Genomic DNA, 21,012 nt, shown 5'->3' on the forward strand with positions numbered 1-21,012 from the left:
GTGTACGTTAAATGTCTGAAATATATTCTGCGTGTGGCATTCATGGACATACGGTCATATTAAAACAATAAGCACAAATACATCACTCAGCGCAGAAGCTGAAAACCAGTGAGCTGATCGTTCAAACCACATTATGTGGATCCTGTTAGATATTGTTTTTTATTTGTGACTTTCATATTGTGTATATATTTGTACAGCTCACGTTACTCATATCTAGGTGAGATTTGACTGTAAATTATGCGTATGTTGATTGACTTCGAATAATTGAGGATAATTGTGACCCTGCAAGCCGTATGCACCGTATGTTTTATGTATTGACAGGCATGATGAGGTCAGGCCGAGCTTATAAACATTAAGAGTTGCATTTATTTTAGTAATTTTTACTTTTTATATAATTTATGCTTTATATGTTATCAGTAATATCATAGGATTGTACAGCGGTTAGATATTTAATTCGTTTTTTGGTGATGATGATGAAGACGGTACCAAAATCTCATTTTGATTTAAATATTTTTCCAAGCGGATGGACAATGGAGTGTTGTGGTGTTTCATGATCGGGGTCAAAGGTCATTGCGATCTTGATTCCCTATTAAAATCTGTCAGTCACATGTTAGAAAAACAACTAACAACACTAATTTACGGTCTGTTTATTTTTAAAAGTTGTTTGCCAAGACAAAGTATAAAAGAGCTTTTTTTTTTTCTGTGGACTCTATGTGTGTTTATGTTCAGAGCAGCTTATAAGCTGCATTTCACTTTTTTGATAGTTTATTTCTCGTACTGTTGTGATAAGGATACAGTTTAAGAATGTTTTATAATATTTATTCACGTTAAGCTTTCGATACAACTCCTTCCTGTTGTGTTTAATAGTTTTGCTAAGGTTTCTCTTTGTTTTTTTAATCATCTGATAATGCTTAATTTTATAGAATGATTGAATTTATACCTGTTAAATCATTGCAAGATCTCGTCAAGTTGCCTTTTTCCTTAAATAATCCGATCTGAAATGAAGCGAGGATGATATCTGTGTGCATGAGAGCTGTGACTCCATTGTGAGGATGTTGTTAGTTTTATTCATTCGCTGTGAGGAAAAATGTTTTATTCATTAGTGTCTGTAAGTTCCTTTCAAGCAATTATTCATTTGCCTTAGAAACACTGCCTTTTAAAGCATTGCAATATCCATTAAGTCTCAAATCCTGTCTGTTTGCAGTATAACTGCACATGCATTTTAACATCTGCACAAATGCTGTAGATTTTTAAACTCGTGGAAACTAAGAACATGTAAATACATGTGTAAAAAAAGCAGCTGCATTGTGTATGCATGTAAAACAGACCAGTAACTTGGCTGTGAATTTTATTTTAAATCTTTTTCTTTTTTTCTCAGCCAGTGATGATCACTAGAATAAAAAAAATACAATAATAATTGTTGGGGTGTGAATTTTTAGATAAAGATTTTAGAATCAACATCGGCTCAAAATTGCAAAAAATAATTAAAATAAAAATATTCTATTTTTTTAAACATTCTCTTTAATGACATATTGTAATTCTACTGTACTAAAAAAAATTCCCCTGTTGATTTAAAGATGAAATATGTTCCACACATGTGACTTACAGTTTAGTAAATCATCGCATTTTACAAGAAATAAACACATTGTTGCAATTCAAAAGCTGTAAAATTGAAGCAAGAAAATATTTCCATTTTAGAATTTTTATTATGCTTTTTTTATCAGCTCTTTAGTTTTATAGTAAAATATTAACTCAAAATATTCTTGTGCCATTTTGACTCAGAATTCTTTCCAGAGTCCCTGTAAATGATATGAACAAACTGACTGATTAAAATCAAACATATTACTTCATTAAATCATAAATGAATCCAAACCAACTTCCGTTTCATTTAGAGGAAAAAGACAATGTTATGTGTCTTCACAACCTGAGACATTTGTATATCTGCATTATCACACAGACTCATTAGGCACTACAATACTGATGAAAATACATAATACCAACAAAATATTAAACACTAATTGTTGGGAAATAAATAACACTTTAGAAACAGAGATGCAGCAGTTCAAAATGACAGGGGTTGCAGCATGTTAGGGTCGCCATCCGCTCCAGCGCTCAACTTTTACATGCAGACAAACGGACGATTAGATCAGATCTGCCATCATTAACAGCATTCAATTAGAATGAAAGGCCCTCATTAGACGTGTTTGACAGCAGAGGCTTTCCCACAAACTCTAACGTCAAGGCATCACGTCTGTGTTTACAGCTGGACAGACACTTTTAACGCTGTCAGTCTGGGAGACTTTCTTTGATTTACTTTTAACCTGCAAGAAAACAAATAATCAGCCTGTTATTTAAACAACCCATCACTTGCTCACCAATGGATCCTTTGCAGTGAATGGGTGCCGTCAGAATGAGAGTCCAAACAGCTGATAAAAACATCACAGTAATCCACAACACTCCAGTCCAGCAATAAACATTTTGACACCCATTCACTGCAGGGGGTCCACTGGCGAGCTAGTAATGGCATGCTGCATTTCCCCAAATCTGATGTAGAGACACACTCATTTTTAGCAAATTTTCATTTTTGTGTTAACTATTCCTTTAAGAACTAAAGAAATATGACATGTGACTATAAGATTCACCCGTCTGACCTCGTCTCTGTGCGCTGGTCTCCTTTGGGTGTTGCCGGTGTTTCTCCCACACTGTGTGCCGGCGTTCACCAGCTTCTTCTCTTTGGCAGAAGAGCTTCTGGTCACCGTCATGGGCTTCTCTTCTTTTTGACCTTTATAAACAACAACACCGAAGTTCTTCACCACTTTATATCAACCTTTGCGACTTCCTAGTTTTGTTTTTTAAAACTTAAGTTATTTTAATCTACTCTCCTAGTTTCTGTAAATAAATAAAAATAAAATCATTTAACTTAAATTTAAAATAAATATATATTAATTAAAATTGAATTATTAGTTACATTTAATCTAATTTTTTAAATTCTAAATATTATAATATAAATAAAATGATTGAAGTCTAGAAGAATTCTAGAGGTTTTAGGGAATTAATGTTTTTTTAACCAATAGATTTGCAGCTATTGATTTACTGATAGTGATTAAGGCTAAATGTATTTATTTATTTTACTTTTATTTATTTCTTCCTGATTGGCATAACTAGTAAAATGTATATTCATTATAAAATATAAATTTTAATTAATTCGTTACCAGATATAAAAATCACTATTTTTAAATTATGCTTCAAATTAAACACACTTTAAATTGAAGAAATTGTGAGTAAAAATAATAATAATAAAAATAATAATAATAATTAAAAAAAAAAAAAAAATATATATATATATATATATATATATGTATATATAAATTATTTTATTTTATTATTTATTTTTTACTCACAATTTCAACATTTTTGAGGGAAAATATTGGCAAATGTAAAATGTATATTCATTAGTCCTGTTTTTCAAAGTAACTAAACAGCTGTTACAGGATAATATCTTGATTTTTAGTTGTCTTATTTCATTTTATGCTTGTTTTGTCTTATTCTAAATTGCTTTAAGTCATCTTGAGGCCCTCTAATGGATAATTTGCATAATTGAACATAATATATATATTTTTTAACTCACAGTTTCTTCCTGACTGGCTTAACTAGTACAATGTATGTTTATTATAAAAATGCCCATGGTTTTTAAAAATTGTATTAATTTCCTTGACTTTAGCAGATATAAAAATCACACTTTTTAAATTAAGCTTCAAATTAAACACACTTCAAATGAAAGGAATTATGAGTCGAGAATAATAAAAAATAATAATACATATATTTATTTATATATCTATATATATAAATAATACAGATAGATAAATAGATAGTAACATATATTTATTAGTCCTTTAATATTTATTAGGGATACTATTGTTTTTTAGTTGTTTTAGTTCAATTCATGCTTGTTTTGTCTTATTTTAGATCATTTTTTAGTCATCTTGAGGCTCTCTAATGGATCCCAGACCCCTGGTTGAGAGCCAGTGAGGTATAAAACCATAATTGAACTTTTGCATCTAAAAGCCTCTGCTCCAGAGCTTGAAATGAGTTTGATGACTAATGCCACAGTGTTCAAGGTAACTGTGGGATGTGGGCTCCGTGGTTACCATGGTAAAATATTTGTTAGAAATATTATATATTGCTATTTGCATTTCTGAATTATACCTTATGGGCCTCAGTGAGTGTTTCAGAGGACAGTCCCTCTCTATACAATAGTAGTGTATGATTACCATATCCATAAACGTACAGTAAGATATTTCAAATATGGAAATACCATGGTATTTTTAACGTGTCTGTATCTCATATGTATTTCTATGCTATATTTAATTTAACTAAGATGATCGCGTCTGACCTGATCCGGCGGCTGCTGCTGCTGCCGCTGCTGTATTGTCATTCCCGCTTGGGCTCTCGCCGGTTCCGTTACCGGCAGCTGTCCGTTGCGTCTCCGTGTCGGTGCTCGTGAGCCACGTCGATTCGGTGTCTCTGCTCTCGTAATATCGGGGTTCGATCGCGGCGGATCTGCTTCCCCCGCAGCCCATCGAGCCCGTGAGCATCCTCACCCACACGAGCGCGGATCTGCAGTCATTCTCAGCGGATCTTGGGAGACACACGCGGCGATCTTGCGCGTCATCGTGAACGCGCATTCATATAAACACGGGCGCGTGTGATTTCAGCACTATGAACAGAGACTGATCGAAAGCTGTTGATTATAAACATATATTTTTATTAATATCTTAAAAACTGTTTATATACATAAAAACGGCGTATTTTTTCGTTTGGTATCTGTTTACAATTTGCATTTTTATAAAATAATTGCTGTTCCAAATAGAGGTGTCTTTCCTTTCTCCGCGAGAATTTTAAAATTCACAAACACTCTAATTTTTTATTTTTTAACATTTATTTTTGATCCAATGAGGTTTGCGCACAGCGTCCTCTTCTCCTTATATGGTGTTGAGTGACCGTTGCTTAAGTTAACAACGACTTTCGCGCGTAAATCAAAAGGCGCCAGATTTAAAAGACTAAGGGAAAGACTTCCCTCTGTCCCTTACACAGATCTGCTATTTGACTTTGACAAAATGGAATCTAGCTTTGACAAAAACGTCGTATTTTTTCGTTTGGTATCTGTTTACAATTTGCATTTTTATAAAATAATTGCTGTTCCAAATAGAGGTGTCATAACTTTCGTTCCTCCGCGAGAATTTTATAATTCACAAACACTCTATTTTTTTTATTTTTTTATTTTGTATACATTCTCAGCTATGGATTGTGGTATCATTTATGCCTTGTAGCATTCTAAACAGATATAGGGTATTTTACTATTTCATATGTAACTTTTATTTTTGATCCAATGAGGTTTGCGCACAGCGTCCTCTTCTCCTTATATGGTGTTGAGTGACCGTTGCTTACGTTAACAACGACTTTCGAGCGTAAATCAAAAGGCGCCAGATTTAAAAGACTAAGGAAAAGACTTCCCTCTGTCCCTCACACAGATCTGCTATTTGACTTCGGAAGACTTAAAATATGGTGTATGAATAGTATGGACTACTGTTATGGTGCTCCGTAATCTTATAACAGCATACGGGTTTGAAACTACATGAGGGTGAGCAAATATGACAGAACTTTTGGGTCATCTATTCTTCTATTATTGGTTCCACAAAGCAGTATCGCTTTACTTATTTATTAATTTATTTATTTATTGGACATTTATAGTCGTTTTCTAGCATTAAAACTTTTTCCCATGTTTTATGTCCTAAAATTAGTATTCAAAAGCGGTGTGACAAAATTAAGAAAATCATACTATAAATTCGAAACATCCTGGCATCTAGCTGTGGCAAAATGTAAGGGATCAATAAAATTTTTCTATCCGATTTCACAAATAATTAAAAAGCCCTAATTCATAATTAACATTTAATTGTATTGTTTTACTTTGAATGTACAGACTCCACTTTAAATGTTTTAGAGATCATTACAGACCCATTGAATATTCATATCGTGTGATTTCAACGCTATGAACAGAGACAACAGATCAAAAGCGGTTAATTATAAACATATTTTCAATAATATTTTGACAATAGTTTATATATATATATATATATATATATATATATATATATATATATATATATATATATATACTTTAAAACGTCGTATTTTTTGGTTTGGTATCTCTAAACAATTTGCACTTTTATGAAATAATTGCTGTTTCAAATAGTGGTGTCATTACCTTATTTTTTCCAAAGGAGAATTTTCTTGATTAATTCACAATCACTCTATTTGTCTTTTATATATATCAACTAATCACTGTGCTACTTTCACGCCTTATAGTAATATTATAAACAGATATATGGCGGGTTTTCTAAGGTCTATTCGCTTTATATTCAAACCGCTTTATATTCATACCGCAGACTGGACATGCAAGAACCAATGAGGTTTGTGCAGTGTCCTCTTCTCCTTATATGGTGTTGAGCGACCGTTGCTTAAGTAAACAACGACTTTCGCGCCAGATTTAAAAGACTGAGGGAAAGATTACATGTGAACAATGACTTAAATTTCGGTCTGTTTCTCACACAGATCTGCCCTTTTACTTCAGAAGCCTTGACAGAAGACAGTTGTTGATACAGCTATGATGCTCCATAATATTCACATATCTCCATCTCCTTTTGTGTCCAAAAACCGCTTATGAAATTGGAACCACATGTGGGTGAGTAAATAATGAAAGAACTTTCTTCTTTGGGTCGTCTATTCTTTTATTATTGCTTCCACAAAGCACTATCGCTTTTTATTTATTTATTTATTTGTTATTTTATATTTATAGTCAAGTTTCTAGAATTAAAACCTTTTTTTCCCTAGTATTCAAAAGGGGTGTGACAAAATTAAGAAAATCATACTTTAAATACGAAAAGATGCTAGCATCTGGAGACAAAATGGAATCTAGCTTTGACAAAATGTATGGGATCAATGAGATTCTTATAACCACTTTCACAAATAATTAAAAAAAAAAACATAATTAACATTTAATTATTTTAATAGTGCATGTTTTACATTGAATGTACAGATTGCAGATAATTACAGACCCATATAATGCATCAATTTGCTGTTTTGTTGGTTTTTTGTAAATATATACTTTTTATACTATATTTATACTTTTAAAAAATGGTCTCTCACCATAACTCTTTTCATTTTTAAAACATTAAAAATTCAATTAGCAATAAGCTAGTTGAATTGCAATTGACCTTCTTTCCTTAATTTATTTGCACATTTTATTGGGATTGGCCTTCCGGAAATGCAAATTTAGTTTGTAAATGTGTTTTACAAACAAACACCACACATGTATGTACTTATAATAATTTTATATATTTTGGTTCCATGACACAATAATTTCGCACATATAACTCTTTGAACACCAAATGTACATAACATCACATTTATATTGCATCTTTGTAACACTTTTTTCTCTCGTTTCATGTTTAAATGGACCACTGGTGCATTTTTAAGAATAAAGGTTAAAAACACAGTTGTCCACACACAATAGTACCTATCACTAACATCAGATGTAACTACTACATGTCACAAAACATGGAATGTGGAATGACTTAAAACACATAATTTCATTCACCTGCACATATGATAACACAATGACATTCTTTAAAAAAAATTGTAAACAAAGTACTAGGGGGGGCAGATATAGATACTCTCCTGTAGTCATTGATTGAATGGCAATAGAGAAATTCCTCTGAATATGAATGAGCATGCATGGCGGGGTGACTCGAACGAGAGCTCTGCAATATACAGTTTCATTTAACTTAGATTTATTCACAGAGACAAAACAAAAGAAGGGGCACATGGTTAAAAGTTGTTCTTCTATTTGAAGTCCAGCAGGTTGCAGTCGATTTTGTAGTACACGTAGGGATAGTATTCTTGCTGGCTGAGGTTCAAGCCGGGAATATCCATGGCAGATTGCTGGAATAGGAAAAACACAGCAACAACATATTAAAAAAAACAGAAAATAATTCCTTGTATATAAACAGCACAACACAAAAACACAGCCTACGGCCAAAAGTAAGCTTACGTCGATAATGGCAGCTGCACTGCTGTCCAGATGCTTGTAAAGATCGTACAAAACCTCCCTCAGCTTCTTCATGTTCTTCTTGTTGGGCTGTAGCAGCATTGCTTGGAAGTTCACAGGCAATCCATATCTGTTTATTTAGGAGAAAAAAATAAATTAGTGATGCACCAATATTAAAATTCTCGGCTGAAACTGGTAGGAGTTTGGCGGTTTTGAAAGTTAAACTCAAAAGTTTGATTCCTCACGATATGAGTTCTTTAAGAACCTAAAGAGATCAGTTGTGTTGTGTCGCTACCTCAACACTGATTCCACAAAGACCCTCAGAGCCTTAATATGGATCCAAGCAATAAATGCCTCACTGAAGTTCACCTTCAGCCATCGAACAAGTGGACCCTGCAGAAGACACGTGTTTGAAACGGTTAAAAACATCTAACACTTATGAAATAACATGCCAATTGCTCTGAAGATTCATCTATAAGAAACATACAAACTGCTTTTTCTTGTCAGTTGAGAGTCTGGTCATCTCCTCCTTATCTGCTTTCATTTCCTCCTCGTTGTACTGGAAATCCCGGACCGTGAACCTGTAAAGCGGACACTGGAATGACTAAGACATTAAGATCCTTAAACAGGATGTTCTAAACCGTGATTCATAACCACACGGCGGAGCTGAAATTGGCTGTTTACTTGTTTTCTCTGGCCTTGAGTCTGAAGTCATCGATGGCCTTTCTGAAAAGTGTGACCGTAAACAGGCCGCTGTCCTGGTCCTCAAAAAGCAAACTGCAGAGAAGAAAATAACACTAATATTTAGTGTCAGGTAGCAATGAACCAGTCGCATTTCACTCAAACTCACAAAATAAATAAGAATTATATTTTGCAATAAGAGAATTCTCATTATCAAAATTATCAATACTGTAATGCATTAAAAATATTACTTAAAGGAGAAGTTTACTTCCAGAACAAAAGTTTACAGATTATTTACTCACCCCCTTGTAATCCAAGATGTTCATGTCTTTCTTTCTTCAGTCAATAAGAAATTATATTTTCTGATACAAGAAACATAATTTCTGATCGACTGAAGAAAGAAAGGGGGTGAGTAAATTATCTGTAAATTTTTGTTCTGGAAGAGGACTTCTCCTTTAAATTGCAACACATTTATTCATCATTGCAGTAACTGTTGGGCTGTTTTTATTTTATACTCATTTTAAGTACGAGTACAACAGTAATGCAGTCAAAAAATGTCTTTAATAACAACAAAGACGAACAAAACACCTATCATATTTTATTTTACACTAAAGACACTTGGTAAATGGTGTCTGTTTGGCTGCATTAGTTAATTGGTTTCCTTAGTAACCAGCATGCCACTAATTTCTCTAGTTAAGTCCTAAACATGTTTTCCTCCAGAGGTCAATCAGGCATATTGATTACTCTAGTATATCTTTTTCTAACAAATCATTAGTCCAAACCTTTTTACATCAGCTTTCCCAAAATCCTGTATAACTGTTGTTTTCTTTTAATAAACACCTTTAAAAAAAAATGACACTTTTAAAATAATAACAATAATTTCATTATCTAAAGTCAAAACAAAGAATGTTTTCATTAGTACTTAATCAATTTTCCTGTATTTCTGTTCTGTGACTTGTGATCAGGTGCACAACTCCAGGAAACGTCCAGGATTATAAACCTAAATAAAAGTTAACGGCTGATAGAATTGTTGTAAGTTTCTTACTTTGTAGATCGTGGCACCACCATTTCTGCAAGAGTCTCGTAAGTGCGCTGCCAGTCGGTATAATTTGTTCTAAAGGGTTAGAAATCTTGCTGTTAGTATGTGCATGAGAGAAATTCAACACAATAGTTCTGTGCATTCATAAAGATGTAAAGAGGCTCTTTTTATGCTTTGGAATTAGGGCTAGGCGATATGGCATAGGCAAATATCTAACAGATTTGTTTTTTTTTTTTATATATTTTTATATATATATATATATATATATATATATATATATATATATACACTACCGTTCAAAAGTTTGGGGTCAGTACATTTTTATTGTTTCTTTTTTTTTTTTTTTTTTTTAAGAAATTAATACTTTTATTCACCAAGGATGTATTAAGTTAATAATTAAAAGTTTATTAAAAGTTAATAATAAATAATTTACATTGTTATAAAATATTTATATTTTGAATAAACACTGTACTTTTTAAACTTGTTATTCATGAAAGAATCCTGAAAAAAAAAAAAAAAAAAAAAAGAAATCACAGGTTCCAAAAAATATTTGGCAGCACAACTGTTGATATTATCCAACATTGATCATTCTAATAATAAATCCGCATATTAGAATGATTTCTGAAGGATCATGTGACACTTAAGACTGGAGTAACAGCTGATAAAAATTCAGTTTTTCATCACAGGAATAAATTCTATTTTAAAGTATGTTAAAATAAAAAACATTATTTTCTATTGTAAAAACATTTTGCAATATTACTGTTTTTTTCTATATTTTTAATCAAATAAATGCAGCCTTGATGAGCATAAGAGACTTCTTTAAAGACTATTACAAGTCTTACTGACCCCAAACTTTTGAACGGTAGTGTGTATATATATATACATATATTTATTTTTTTTTTAACATTTAAATTGTCAACTTTAAAACGTAACTACAACATGATTCAAGTACCATTTTCTTTATTAACCATCTTTGTTAAAGAATTCAAAAAGTGATTCTTTGATTTGTAATAAAACGCATAAAACTGTAGCAAAACATTACATTTGAATTAATCAATAAAATCAAAAAAATTGCCTAGTCTATTTGGAATATGTCACTTACTTTGGTACCACCACCAGCATAGTAATGAGGTACTCAGAATCAAGCACAAAGTCTTCTTTCTTGACAATATCTGCCAGACTCCTGGTCAGCAGGCTCCCTCTGGTGAGACAACAAAAATCACACTGATTTATTGGAAAATGAACCAAATCCCCAACCACGAGTCTCAAAGTCATTCCTTTAATTTGTTATTTTCTTAAAGGAATAGTTCACCCAAACACAGAAATTATAACTATTTTGGACTAGATTTTTTTTTTAGTTTGTCAGACGTATAAACTGTTATCTGGAAAAGAGCTGCGTGAATATTCTTTTTTTAAAAAAAATCAATTGTGTTCCATGAAAAACTAAAATAATTATTATTATATAAATAAAATTAATTTTAAATTTGTAAAAATGCATCATATATTCTGAACTTAATTTAAAAAATAAATAAATAAATTAATGCAGGGTTTGTACAGATACGTAAAATAAAATTCCAGGACTTTCAAGGACTTTTCAAGCACTACTTTTTTGATTTTCAAGGACTTCAATCAAAGATCTCACTTATCGAACAATGCTTATCTATCAAATTCTAAAAAAAGATAATTAGATAAATAAAAATACACTAATAAAATTATATGCGAAGTTCTGATCTAAATCAAATGATTCTCGATCCACTCTCCGAAGTTCTAATCTGAAGCAAAAGACTCACGAACCCGCTCCGAAGTTCCAATCTAAATCAAGTGATTCGCAATCCGTGCTCCGAAGACCTGATCTGAATAACGATCATTTCAGATCAGAACTCGGAGCACGGAGGGCGAATCGCAAATCGTGCATCTTTTATTCACGGAATGATTTATGAACTCACTCCGAAGTCTCAATCTGAATCAAATGATTCGCGATACTCGACCCATTTGGAGCACTTTGAAGCACTGAATCATTTTGCGACGCAATTGATTTGGAGTTTCAAAAAGCTTTTTGAAAGTGATGTCATTTTCAAATTCAAAAATGAATGGCCCTTTTAATTTGATCTGGTTTTTGCCAGTGAATCACTTGAAATGAATGATGAGTTTGAATCAATCTAAGTGGTTCTAGCATAAATGACTCAGTTGATTTGGTTCATCTGTTCCTCTTTTTATTTCTTCAGGCACGCGACACTATCAGTACTACTACTGGCTTAACTCACTACTTTTATGACATTAGCTGAAATAAGTGAAAAAAGGTCTGATGTTTTTTGACATTGTGTGAATTTTGCATGAAAAGATATGTGCTTATTAATAAAATGAAACACTTATTTCATAGATAAATTGCATTTCACTAATTCAAGCACTTTTCAAGTACCTCTTCAGGAATATTGCTATTTTTAAGGGCTTTCCAGGCCTTAAATTTCAAAAAGTCAAATACTTAAAGCACTTTAAGCACCTTGTAAGAATCCTATCTCAATGCATCAATTCACAAATCAATGAATATCAATGCATCTAAACAAATAAATGGTTTCCAGGTTGCTAAATTTATTTTAAAGCCTAAATAATAATTGTGAAATAAAAACCCCTAAAATAAGATACATGTATAAATTTACTCACGCATTCTTCCTCTCTAGATTCTGTAAGTTTCCTTTCAGGTTGTTGTAGGCTGACGCTCGAGCCTTCAGGTCGTTGTCGATCTGTGAGACTTGCTGTTGAACAGCAGGGGGAGAAAGTTTCATTTAAAACAGCATGTGAGATGTCATTTAAGCACCAGAACAGCAAGACTCCATCAGTAATTTGTGTTAAATAAGGCTGGGATTTATATGAAATATGCACAATACATTTCCAACAAGTTATGTAAAATGAAGCAACACTGTGAATATTGCAACGACTTTTATTGTACTGTAAGCAACCAGTGGCAAACAAAAGGTCACTGCTGATGTTAGTCCCAAAATTCACATAGAAATCATCAGATCAGATCACTTACCTTGGATATAATCTCAGAAATGTTCTTCAAGGACTGTTTGATAGGGTACTTGGCCATATCCCACTGGAATCTTGTGACGTAGGTGACCAGATCCACTAAAACACAGCACAAAAGACTAGATTTCATTCAACAAAACCAGCAACAGTGTCTGATCCATTTCATGCTACAAATAGCAGTGATCCTGACCTCCATTAGCCAGCAGATTCTCCTGGACTTTATCTCGACTGTCCTCCAACACGTCAGCCATGTACTGAGCCACCTTCTTCACCACACTGTGAACGACATCAAAAGACATCACAGCCCTCTGAAAACTCTCTCAGATTTTCCAAGATTGGACTTTATCCAAGACAGAGAAGTCATCAAAGCATTGCACATATCAGATGGTTCAGAAACACTGAGGTGTCCAAGAAACCCAGTTTCATAGTAAAATGGCTTCTGATAACATCACAATAAAGGCTTTTAAAAATATGAGAATTTTTGGACTGTCTATAGAATAAAATCATTATTCGCATCCAACAGTTTGGTGTAGCCAAACCAAGCAAAAACAAAATACAGGTAATACATGCAAGTCAAAAGCTGACATACACCTTGCAGAATCTGCAAAATGTTAATTATTTTACCAAAATAAGAGGGATCATACAGAATGCATGTTATTTTTACTTAGTACTGACCTAAATGAGATATTTTACATAAAAGATGTTTACATACAGTCCACAAGAGAAAATAACAGTTTTTTGTTGTTGTTTTTATAAAAATGACCCTGGTCATTAAATGGTCTTAATACTGTGTTGTTACCTGAATGATTCACAGCTGTGTTTTTTTGTTTAGTGATAGTTGTTTATGAGTCCCTTGTTTGTCCTGAACAGTTAAACTGCCTGCTGTTCTTCAGAAAAAAATCTTTCAGGTTCCACAAATTCTTTGGTTTTTCATCATTTTTGTGTAGTTTAACCCTTTCCAACAATGACTATGTGTTTTTGAGATCCATCTTTTCACACTGAGGACAACTGAGGGACTCGTATCCAACTATTACAGAAGGTAAAACCATGCATTAAGAACCAGGGGGTGAAAAGTTTTGGAATTTGAAGGTAAATTTAACTTATTTTGTCCTTTAGGAAACATGTAAGTATCTTCTGTAGCTTCTAAAGGACAGTACTAAATGAAAAAAAAAAAAAAAGGATGTGTAGGCAACGTAAGAAAAATGTGCACATCTCCATTCTGTTCAAAAGTTTTCACCCCCCGGCTCTTAATGCATCGTTTTTCCTTATGGAGCATCAGTGAGTGTTTGAACCTTCTGTAATAGTTGCATATGAGTCCCTCAGTTGTCTTAAGTGTGAAAAGATGGATCTCAAATTTATACAGTCATTGTTGGAAAGGGTTCAAATACACAAAAATGCTTAAAAAAACAAAGAATTTATGGGACCTGAAGGACTTGTCTGAAGAACAGCGGGCAATTTAACTGTTCAGGACAAACAAGGGACTCAAGAACAACTATCATTAAACAAAAAACACAGCTGTGGATCATTCAGGTAACAACACAGTATTAAGAATCAAGCATATGGAAGATTTTGAATGGGGTCGTTTTTATAAATTCAACTATTATTTTCACGTGGTCTGTATATGAATGTCTTTTTTGTGAAATATCTTATTCAGGTCAGTACTAAATAAAAAAAATAACATGTATTTTTTGTATGATCCCTCTTATTTAGGTAAAATAATTAAAATAAAAAACGTTTGACTTGTATATCAACTGTATGTCCTCCAAAATGACTCCTGTCCATGCAACTCAGGACTGATTTATGCTGTTATGTTAAAATAACATAAGGCTGACATGAAGTAATATTACCAAAGCACGCTTTGAGCATCTTTTATCAAGGTTCTGATGCAAAAATCAAACATGTTTGACTTCAGAGCAAACAGGAAAAAACAGAATCTCGCATCTAAGGATGAGCTATCAGTCATGCAATTTAAATATGTTCACAAAAAAAGGAAGCTACCGCATCACCAAACTGCTAATATCTAATTTTAGCCAGATGCCGCGGTAGCCTCACCTCTATATGAGATTCCTCACCGCACAAAAGTAAAGAAACATGAGGAGATCTGACCGAATTCTGAGCATTGATATAGTGTAAACCACAACAACTCAAATATGTAAGATTGGATTCTTTTGGGCAAGAAAGGCCTTTACATGACTATTATAGTCAAAAAACAATTGGTGTAGAAACAATTTTAACTCAGAAAGTGAATGCACAACTTATCCCACACTGTTAAGAATAATTACAGTGTACAAATTTAATGTGATAAACAATAAACCAGGATGGTCCTAAAAAGCCTAGAATTTAAAAACAGAGACCTGGGGGTCAAGATCCAAGGAAAAAAGAAAAAAAACAACTTTACCTCTCAACAAAAGCGTCCAGCTTGGCCAGCTCATCAGACAGCCCCACAAGGACATCTAATGTCCCGACCTGCAGCGTTTAGAAAAGAGAAACACTTTGATCACCATCCAGTATAATGAAGCAATACAAACGCAGCCAGGCTGGATTTGATCAGCATCGGCCTGTAGAGACAACAGGCGCTTAGAGTGGCGCCGCCTCTGTTCTCATCCTGTCAGGCGGAAAGTGACTGGTCAAGATGACACAGGCCAGCAGGGTGATAGGAACGAGATGTATGCATTTGATTTTAGTTTCAATCAAAAGAACCATGCATGCAACATCACAAACTAATTGTAAGAACAGTTATCTATTGAAAACAACTGTGCATATTACACGCAATGCCAATGGCTGGCCAATCACAAACAGGTATTCCAGACAGCCGCTTAGCTCAGACTGTAAAAAGAGGAAGAGGAAGGGGAAGAGAATGTGACCTTGAGATCGGGAATGTTGAACTTGTTGTTGGTGGAGAGGTTGTTGGTGCGAGTTGTGGCCGTCATTAGTTTGTCCCATGTCTGCTGGCAGGTTTTCTCTCCAGGAGCAGAAATTAACCAGAACTCTGTCATAGCTGCTGAGGAGGGAGAGTCTAAAGCAGAAGGACATTGAAGCGTTAATATATTCATCAAAGTGTAAAATCTTTATACTGCACCACCAACTCTAACAAAGATATTTAAGGTAGTGTTCTAAGGACGTTAAAATAAATAGCAAGAAATTGCAAAGAAAGTGCAACAATACTTTCATTAAAGTTTCTGAACGGAAATGATTCTGATTTTTACTTGCCCTCTCACAAAAATAAAAAATAAAAAAACTTTTTTTTTTTTTAAATGTAATATTGGGTTTAAATATTTTTGTGTAAAAATTAATATTTTAAATTATATTTATATTATAATAATAATTTCTTTTCAGTAATTCAGCTATTTTACTTGCCTTCTCACAAAAAAAGAATTTTAGATGTTTCAGGAAAATATACATTTATATTTTTCATTTAATATTGGGTTTTATTAATTTTGGATAAAAATTATATTTTAAAGAGATTTCTGTCACTGATTTCCTTTCGTACATTAGGTAACAGTAATGCAAAATATAATACTTAAATTCTACTTTTTCAAGAACATTCAACAATATTTTAATTCAACATTTTTATTTGCCCTGTCACAAAAAAAAGAAAGAAAAAAAATAAACTTTTTTGATGTTTTAGGAAAATATACATATACAGTATATTTTTCATTTAATATTGGGTTTTATTATTTTTGCGTAAAATGTATATTTTATAAAGGTTTCTGGCATCAGTTTCCTTTTGTATGTCAGGTAAATGTCAGGTATGTCAAGAAAACGCAACAATATTTTCAACACAAATCCTTAACAACAAGAATTTATTTTCTGTAATTCAGATTTTTAGCTGCCGTCACAAAAAGAAAAGAAAAAAAGAAACATGTTTAGATGTTCCAGGAAAATACACATTTACATTTGTCATTTAATATTGGGTTTTATTATTTTTATATAAAAAATATATTTTACAGAGTTTTCTGGCATTGATTTCCTTTCGTATGTCAGGTATCAATCAGGCAAATTAAAATATTTAAATTAAACTTTTTCAAGAAAATGCAACAATATTTTCATTAAAAATCCTTAAGAAGAATTTCTCTTCAGTAATTCAGAATTTTATTTGCCCTATCACAAAAAAAAAAAAAAAAATAGATGTTCAGGAAAATATACATTTATATTTTCATTTAATATTGGGTTTTATTATTTTTGGCATCAGTTTCCTTTCACATGTCAGGTCTCAGTCATGCAAATGAAAAGATTTAAATTATACTTTGTGCAACAATATTTTCATTAAAAATCCTTAACAAGAATAATTTCTTTTCAGTAATTCAGATTTTAACTTGCCCTGTCAAAAAATAATAATAATAATAATATTTAAAAAAAAAATTGAAACATTTTTAGATGTTTCAGGAAATTATACATTTATATTTTTCATTTAATATTGGGTTTTATTATTTTTGGTTAAAAATTATATTTTGTAGACATTTCTGGTGTCGATTTCCTTTTGTAAACCATGTATAATGCATGTGAATTAAAAGATTTAAATGGCACTTATTGCTCTATAGACGTCTCTAAAAAGACCTGAACACAGACTTATTAATGAAAACTTGCAGACAGGTTTTCCTCTATATGAATATATGAAAAGCAATATCTACCTAATGATAATAAATATTTTGGCTACTTAAAATTTGTGATTTACAGGTGTGAAAAATCAGACCTGTAAATAAATATTTACTAATTTAGAAATAATTATGCACTTAAATCCAAGGTTTCCCATGCCAGTAGTAAGTGAAAACCTTAGTTTTTTGAATAAACTGTCATGTTATTTGACTAATAAGAACAATATATTCTTAATGTCAGAACACATCAATCTGTGCACATCAGAGTAGCAGATAATATTAATTTTGGACATAGCCTGACTTGATTGGGTCATTTCCTCAAAATGAATGACAGTCACGAGTTGAAGCATCAGACCCATCAGACCGACCTTGAATGGACAATGTCTGATCAGAGCAATAATCTCATCAGATATCATATTTGATCATTTGAGGCTGTTGATTTATTTTGATTTAATATCAGGTTGTCGATGGATCAAAACATCACAGCATAAACACGCAGTATTTCATTCATACAGTACAAGAGACCCGGACAAATGCACTCAGATGTGCACTACACCTCCTTTGAGATCTTTAATATCAATAAACAACCCAAAAACACATGAATGATTAATTATAAGTCACATAAACATAAGATTAGCTTTAGACAGCTCTAATCCACACTAGCAAATACAGCTAAATCTGCACGATCACACAAACAACCTTTAAACCTGCCGTTTCTCCAGCGGTTCTTACCTGATTTCAACGTGAACGAGATGACGCGACGATTACTTGGTAGTTCTAACTATGTAATTTCCAAAGGATCAGTTTTAGGATTTGATATTCATAATGACACTACAGTGTTTCCAAAGGCTTCACTCAGGGTCAGCTGATCGACTGTTGTGGTATGCGCATGCGCAGCCACCGGCGACAGCGACACCTGGAGATCTGGAGTCATTATGGCAGCTTCTTTTTCCACTTCAAGTCAAATTTGATTTGCATTGAGAGCACTGTGTTTGTTTTGCGGTACTGAGCCACCGGGGTACACAGATATATTAAACAAAATGTATAGGAAGCAAAAACATAACACAGGTTAACTGTAAATGCATACATTTAATTGTATGTTAAGTTCTACTCATTATTGCAGCACTGACGACTGTCACTTTTACTCATGAAACCAGACATCGCTTATTAATTCTGATTTAAACTCTTAATTAAAATAAGCATTTTATTTTACACAAGCCTTACAAACATACACTACCGTTCAAAAGTTTGGGGTCAGTAAGACTTGTAATAGTCTTTAAAGAAGTCTCTTATGCTCATCAAGGCTGCATTAATTTGATTAAAAATATAGAAAAAAAACAGTAATATTGCAAAATGTTTTTACAATATAAAATAATGTTTTTTATTTTAACATACTTTAAAATAGAATTTATTCCTGTGATGAAAAGCTGAATTTTTATCAGCTGTTACTCCAGTCTTAAGTGTCACATGATCCTTCAGAAATCATTCTAATATGCGGATTTATTATTAGAATGATCAATGTTGGATAATATCAACAGTTGTGCTGCCAAATATTTTTGGGAACCTGTGATTTCTTTTTTTTCAGGATTCTTTCATGAATAACAAGTTTAAAAAGTACAGTGTTTATTCAAAATATAAATATTTTATAACAATGTAAATTATTTATTATTAACTTTTAATAAACTTTTAATTATTAACTTAATACATCCTTGGTGAATAAAAGTATTAATTTCTTAAAAAAAAAAAAACAATAAAAATGTACTGACCCCAAACTTTTGAACGGTAGTGTATGTATTTTTTTTATTGATATACTATTAAAGTTTTGTAGTTTATTTTTATTTATTTATTTATATTTATGTATTTATTTTTTTTTTAGTAATTTAGTTATGTGCTTTAGTCGTTTCTCTTTTTTTAATATATTGCTATTTAGATTTTATTTATTTTTAGCATTAGTTCAGTTTTTTGTTAATTAGATTAGTTTTAATTTATTATTTAATTGATTTTATTATTTAATTGATTTCAGTCCTTCAACTTGATCTAAATAAAATATTAAATATTAAAATATTTCATTTCATATTTTCAAATTTTTAAAATAATATTTATAGTTTATTTAATTAAAATGTATATAGTATAAATTGATATTATTACAAATTTTATGTGCTTTTGTCATTTCTCTGTTAGGTTTTATTTATTTTTATCTAAGGATTTTTATCTAGTTCAGTTTTAAGTTAATTTGATTATTTTTATTTATTTTCAGTTAGTGATTTTAGTTCTTCAACTAAAAAAATATTAAATATTAAAATATTTCATTTCAAATGTTTATTGTTTAAGGTTTTTTATCTAATATTTATAGTTTATTTATTTACTTATTTAAAATGTATATAGTATAAATTAATATTATTGATATACTATTAAGGTTTTGATTAATATTTTGAGATAATAGTTTAATTTGTACAAATTTCGTTATGTGCTTTAGTCATTTTTTTTATATATATTTCTATTTAGGTTTTAGTTATTTTTATCTAAGCATAAGTTCAGTTTTTAGTTAATTAGATTAGTTTTCATTTATTTCCAGTTAGTGATTTTAGTTCTTCAACTGAATCTAAAAAAAAAAATTAAAATATTTCATTTAAAATTTTCATTAAGGTTTTTTAATATATAATATTTATAGTTTATTTATTTGTTTATTTATTTCAAATGTATGTAGTATAAATTAATATACTGATATACTATTAAAGTTTTGATTAATATTTTTAGATAATAGTTTAGTTTTTACTAATTTTGTCAGTTTTTTGTTAGTTTTTACTAATGTGCTTTTGTCAGTTCTCTTTTTTATATATTTCTGTTTAGGTTTTATTTATTTTTATCTAAGCATTAGTTCAGTTTTTAGTTAATTAGATTAGTTTTAATTTATTTCCGGTTAGTGATTTTAGTTCAACTTAATCTGAAAAAATATTAAATATCAAAATATTTCATTTCAAATTTTCATTGTTTAAGGTTTTTTACATAATATTTATAGTTTGTTTATTTATTTATTTAAAATGTATATAGTATAAATGAATATTATTGATATATTATTATGGTTTTGATTAATATTTTTAGATAATAGTTTAGTTTTTACAAATTTTGTTATGTGCTTTAGTCATTTCTCTTTATATATATAGAGAGAAATGAATAAATCACACACACACACACACACACACACATATATATATATATATATATATGTGCTATTTTATAGCTATTTAGGTTTTATTTATTTTTATCTAAGCATAAGTGCAGTTTTTAGTTAATTAGATTAGTTTTTATTTATTTCCAGTTCATTATTTTAGTTCCTCAACTTAATCTAAAAAAATAAATAAATAAATAAATATTTAATTTCAAATTTTCATAGCTTTTTATATAATATTTATGGTTTATTTATTTATTTAAAACGTATATAGTATAAATTAATATTATTGATATTGGTTTTAATTAATATCTTTTTTAGATAATAGTTTAGTTTTTACAAATTTTATGTGCTTTTGTCCGTTCTCTTTTTGTATATATTACTATTTAGGTTT

At 31.1% G+C, this 21,012-nt stretch overlaps 2 protein-coding genes across 2 annotated transcripts; both read right to left on the reverse strand.

Annotated features, from left to right (window-relative positions):
- Positions 1 to 1,471: 1,471 nt before the first annotated feature.
- On the reverse strand, positions 1,472 to 6,377 carry baalca (BAALC binder of MAP3K1 and KLF4 a). Its single transcript, XM_051130657.1, has 4 exons — positions 6,266 to 6,377; positions 4,394 to 4,741; positions 2,652 to 2,782; positions 1,472 to 2,321 (listed from the first exon to the last, which is right to left on the reverse strand). The coding sequence occupies exons 2-4, from the start codon at positions 4,683 to 4,685 to the stop codon at positions 2,238 to 2,240; spliced, it is 507 nt and encodes a 168-aa protein (XP_050986614.1). The 5' UTR covers positions 4,686 to 4,741; positions 6,266 to 6,377; the 3' UTR covers positions 1,472 to 2,237.
- A 997-nt stretch (positions 6,378 to 7,374) lies between these two features.
- atp6v1c1a (ATPase H+ transporting V1 subunit C1a) lies at positions 7,375 to 18,340 on the reverse strand. Its single transcript, XM_051132310.1, has 13 exons — positions 18,182 to 18,340; positions 15,719 to 15,870; positions 15,253 to 15,320; positions 13,045 to 13,130; positions 12,859 to 12,953; positions 12,489 to 12,580; positions 10,930 to 11,028; positions 9,834 to 9,902; positions 8,792 to 8,884; positions 8,595 to 8,688; positions 8,403 to 8,500; positions 8,111 to 8,237; positions 7,375 to 8,001 (listed from the first exon to the last, which is right to left on the reverse strand). The coding sequence occupies exons 2-13, from the start codon at positions 15,848 to 15,850 to the stop codon at positions 7,903 to 7,905; spliced, it is 1,152 nt and encodes a 383-aa protein (XP_050988267.1). The 5' UTR covers positions 15,851 to 15,870; positions 18,182 to 18,340; the 3' UTR covers positions 7,375 to 7,902.
- Between the last annotated feature and the right edge of the window lie 2,672 nt (positions 18,341 to 21,012).

The sequence above is a fragment of the Labeo rohita genome, chromosome 16, assembly GCF_022985175.1.
Source record: "Labeo rohita strain BAU-BD-2019 chromosome 16, IGBB_LRoh.1.0, whole genome shotgun sequence".
Lineage (NCBI taxonomy): Eukaryota > Metazoa > Chordata > Actinopteri > Cypriniformes > Cyprinidae > Labeo > Labeo rohita.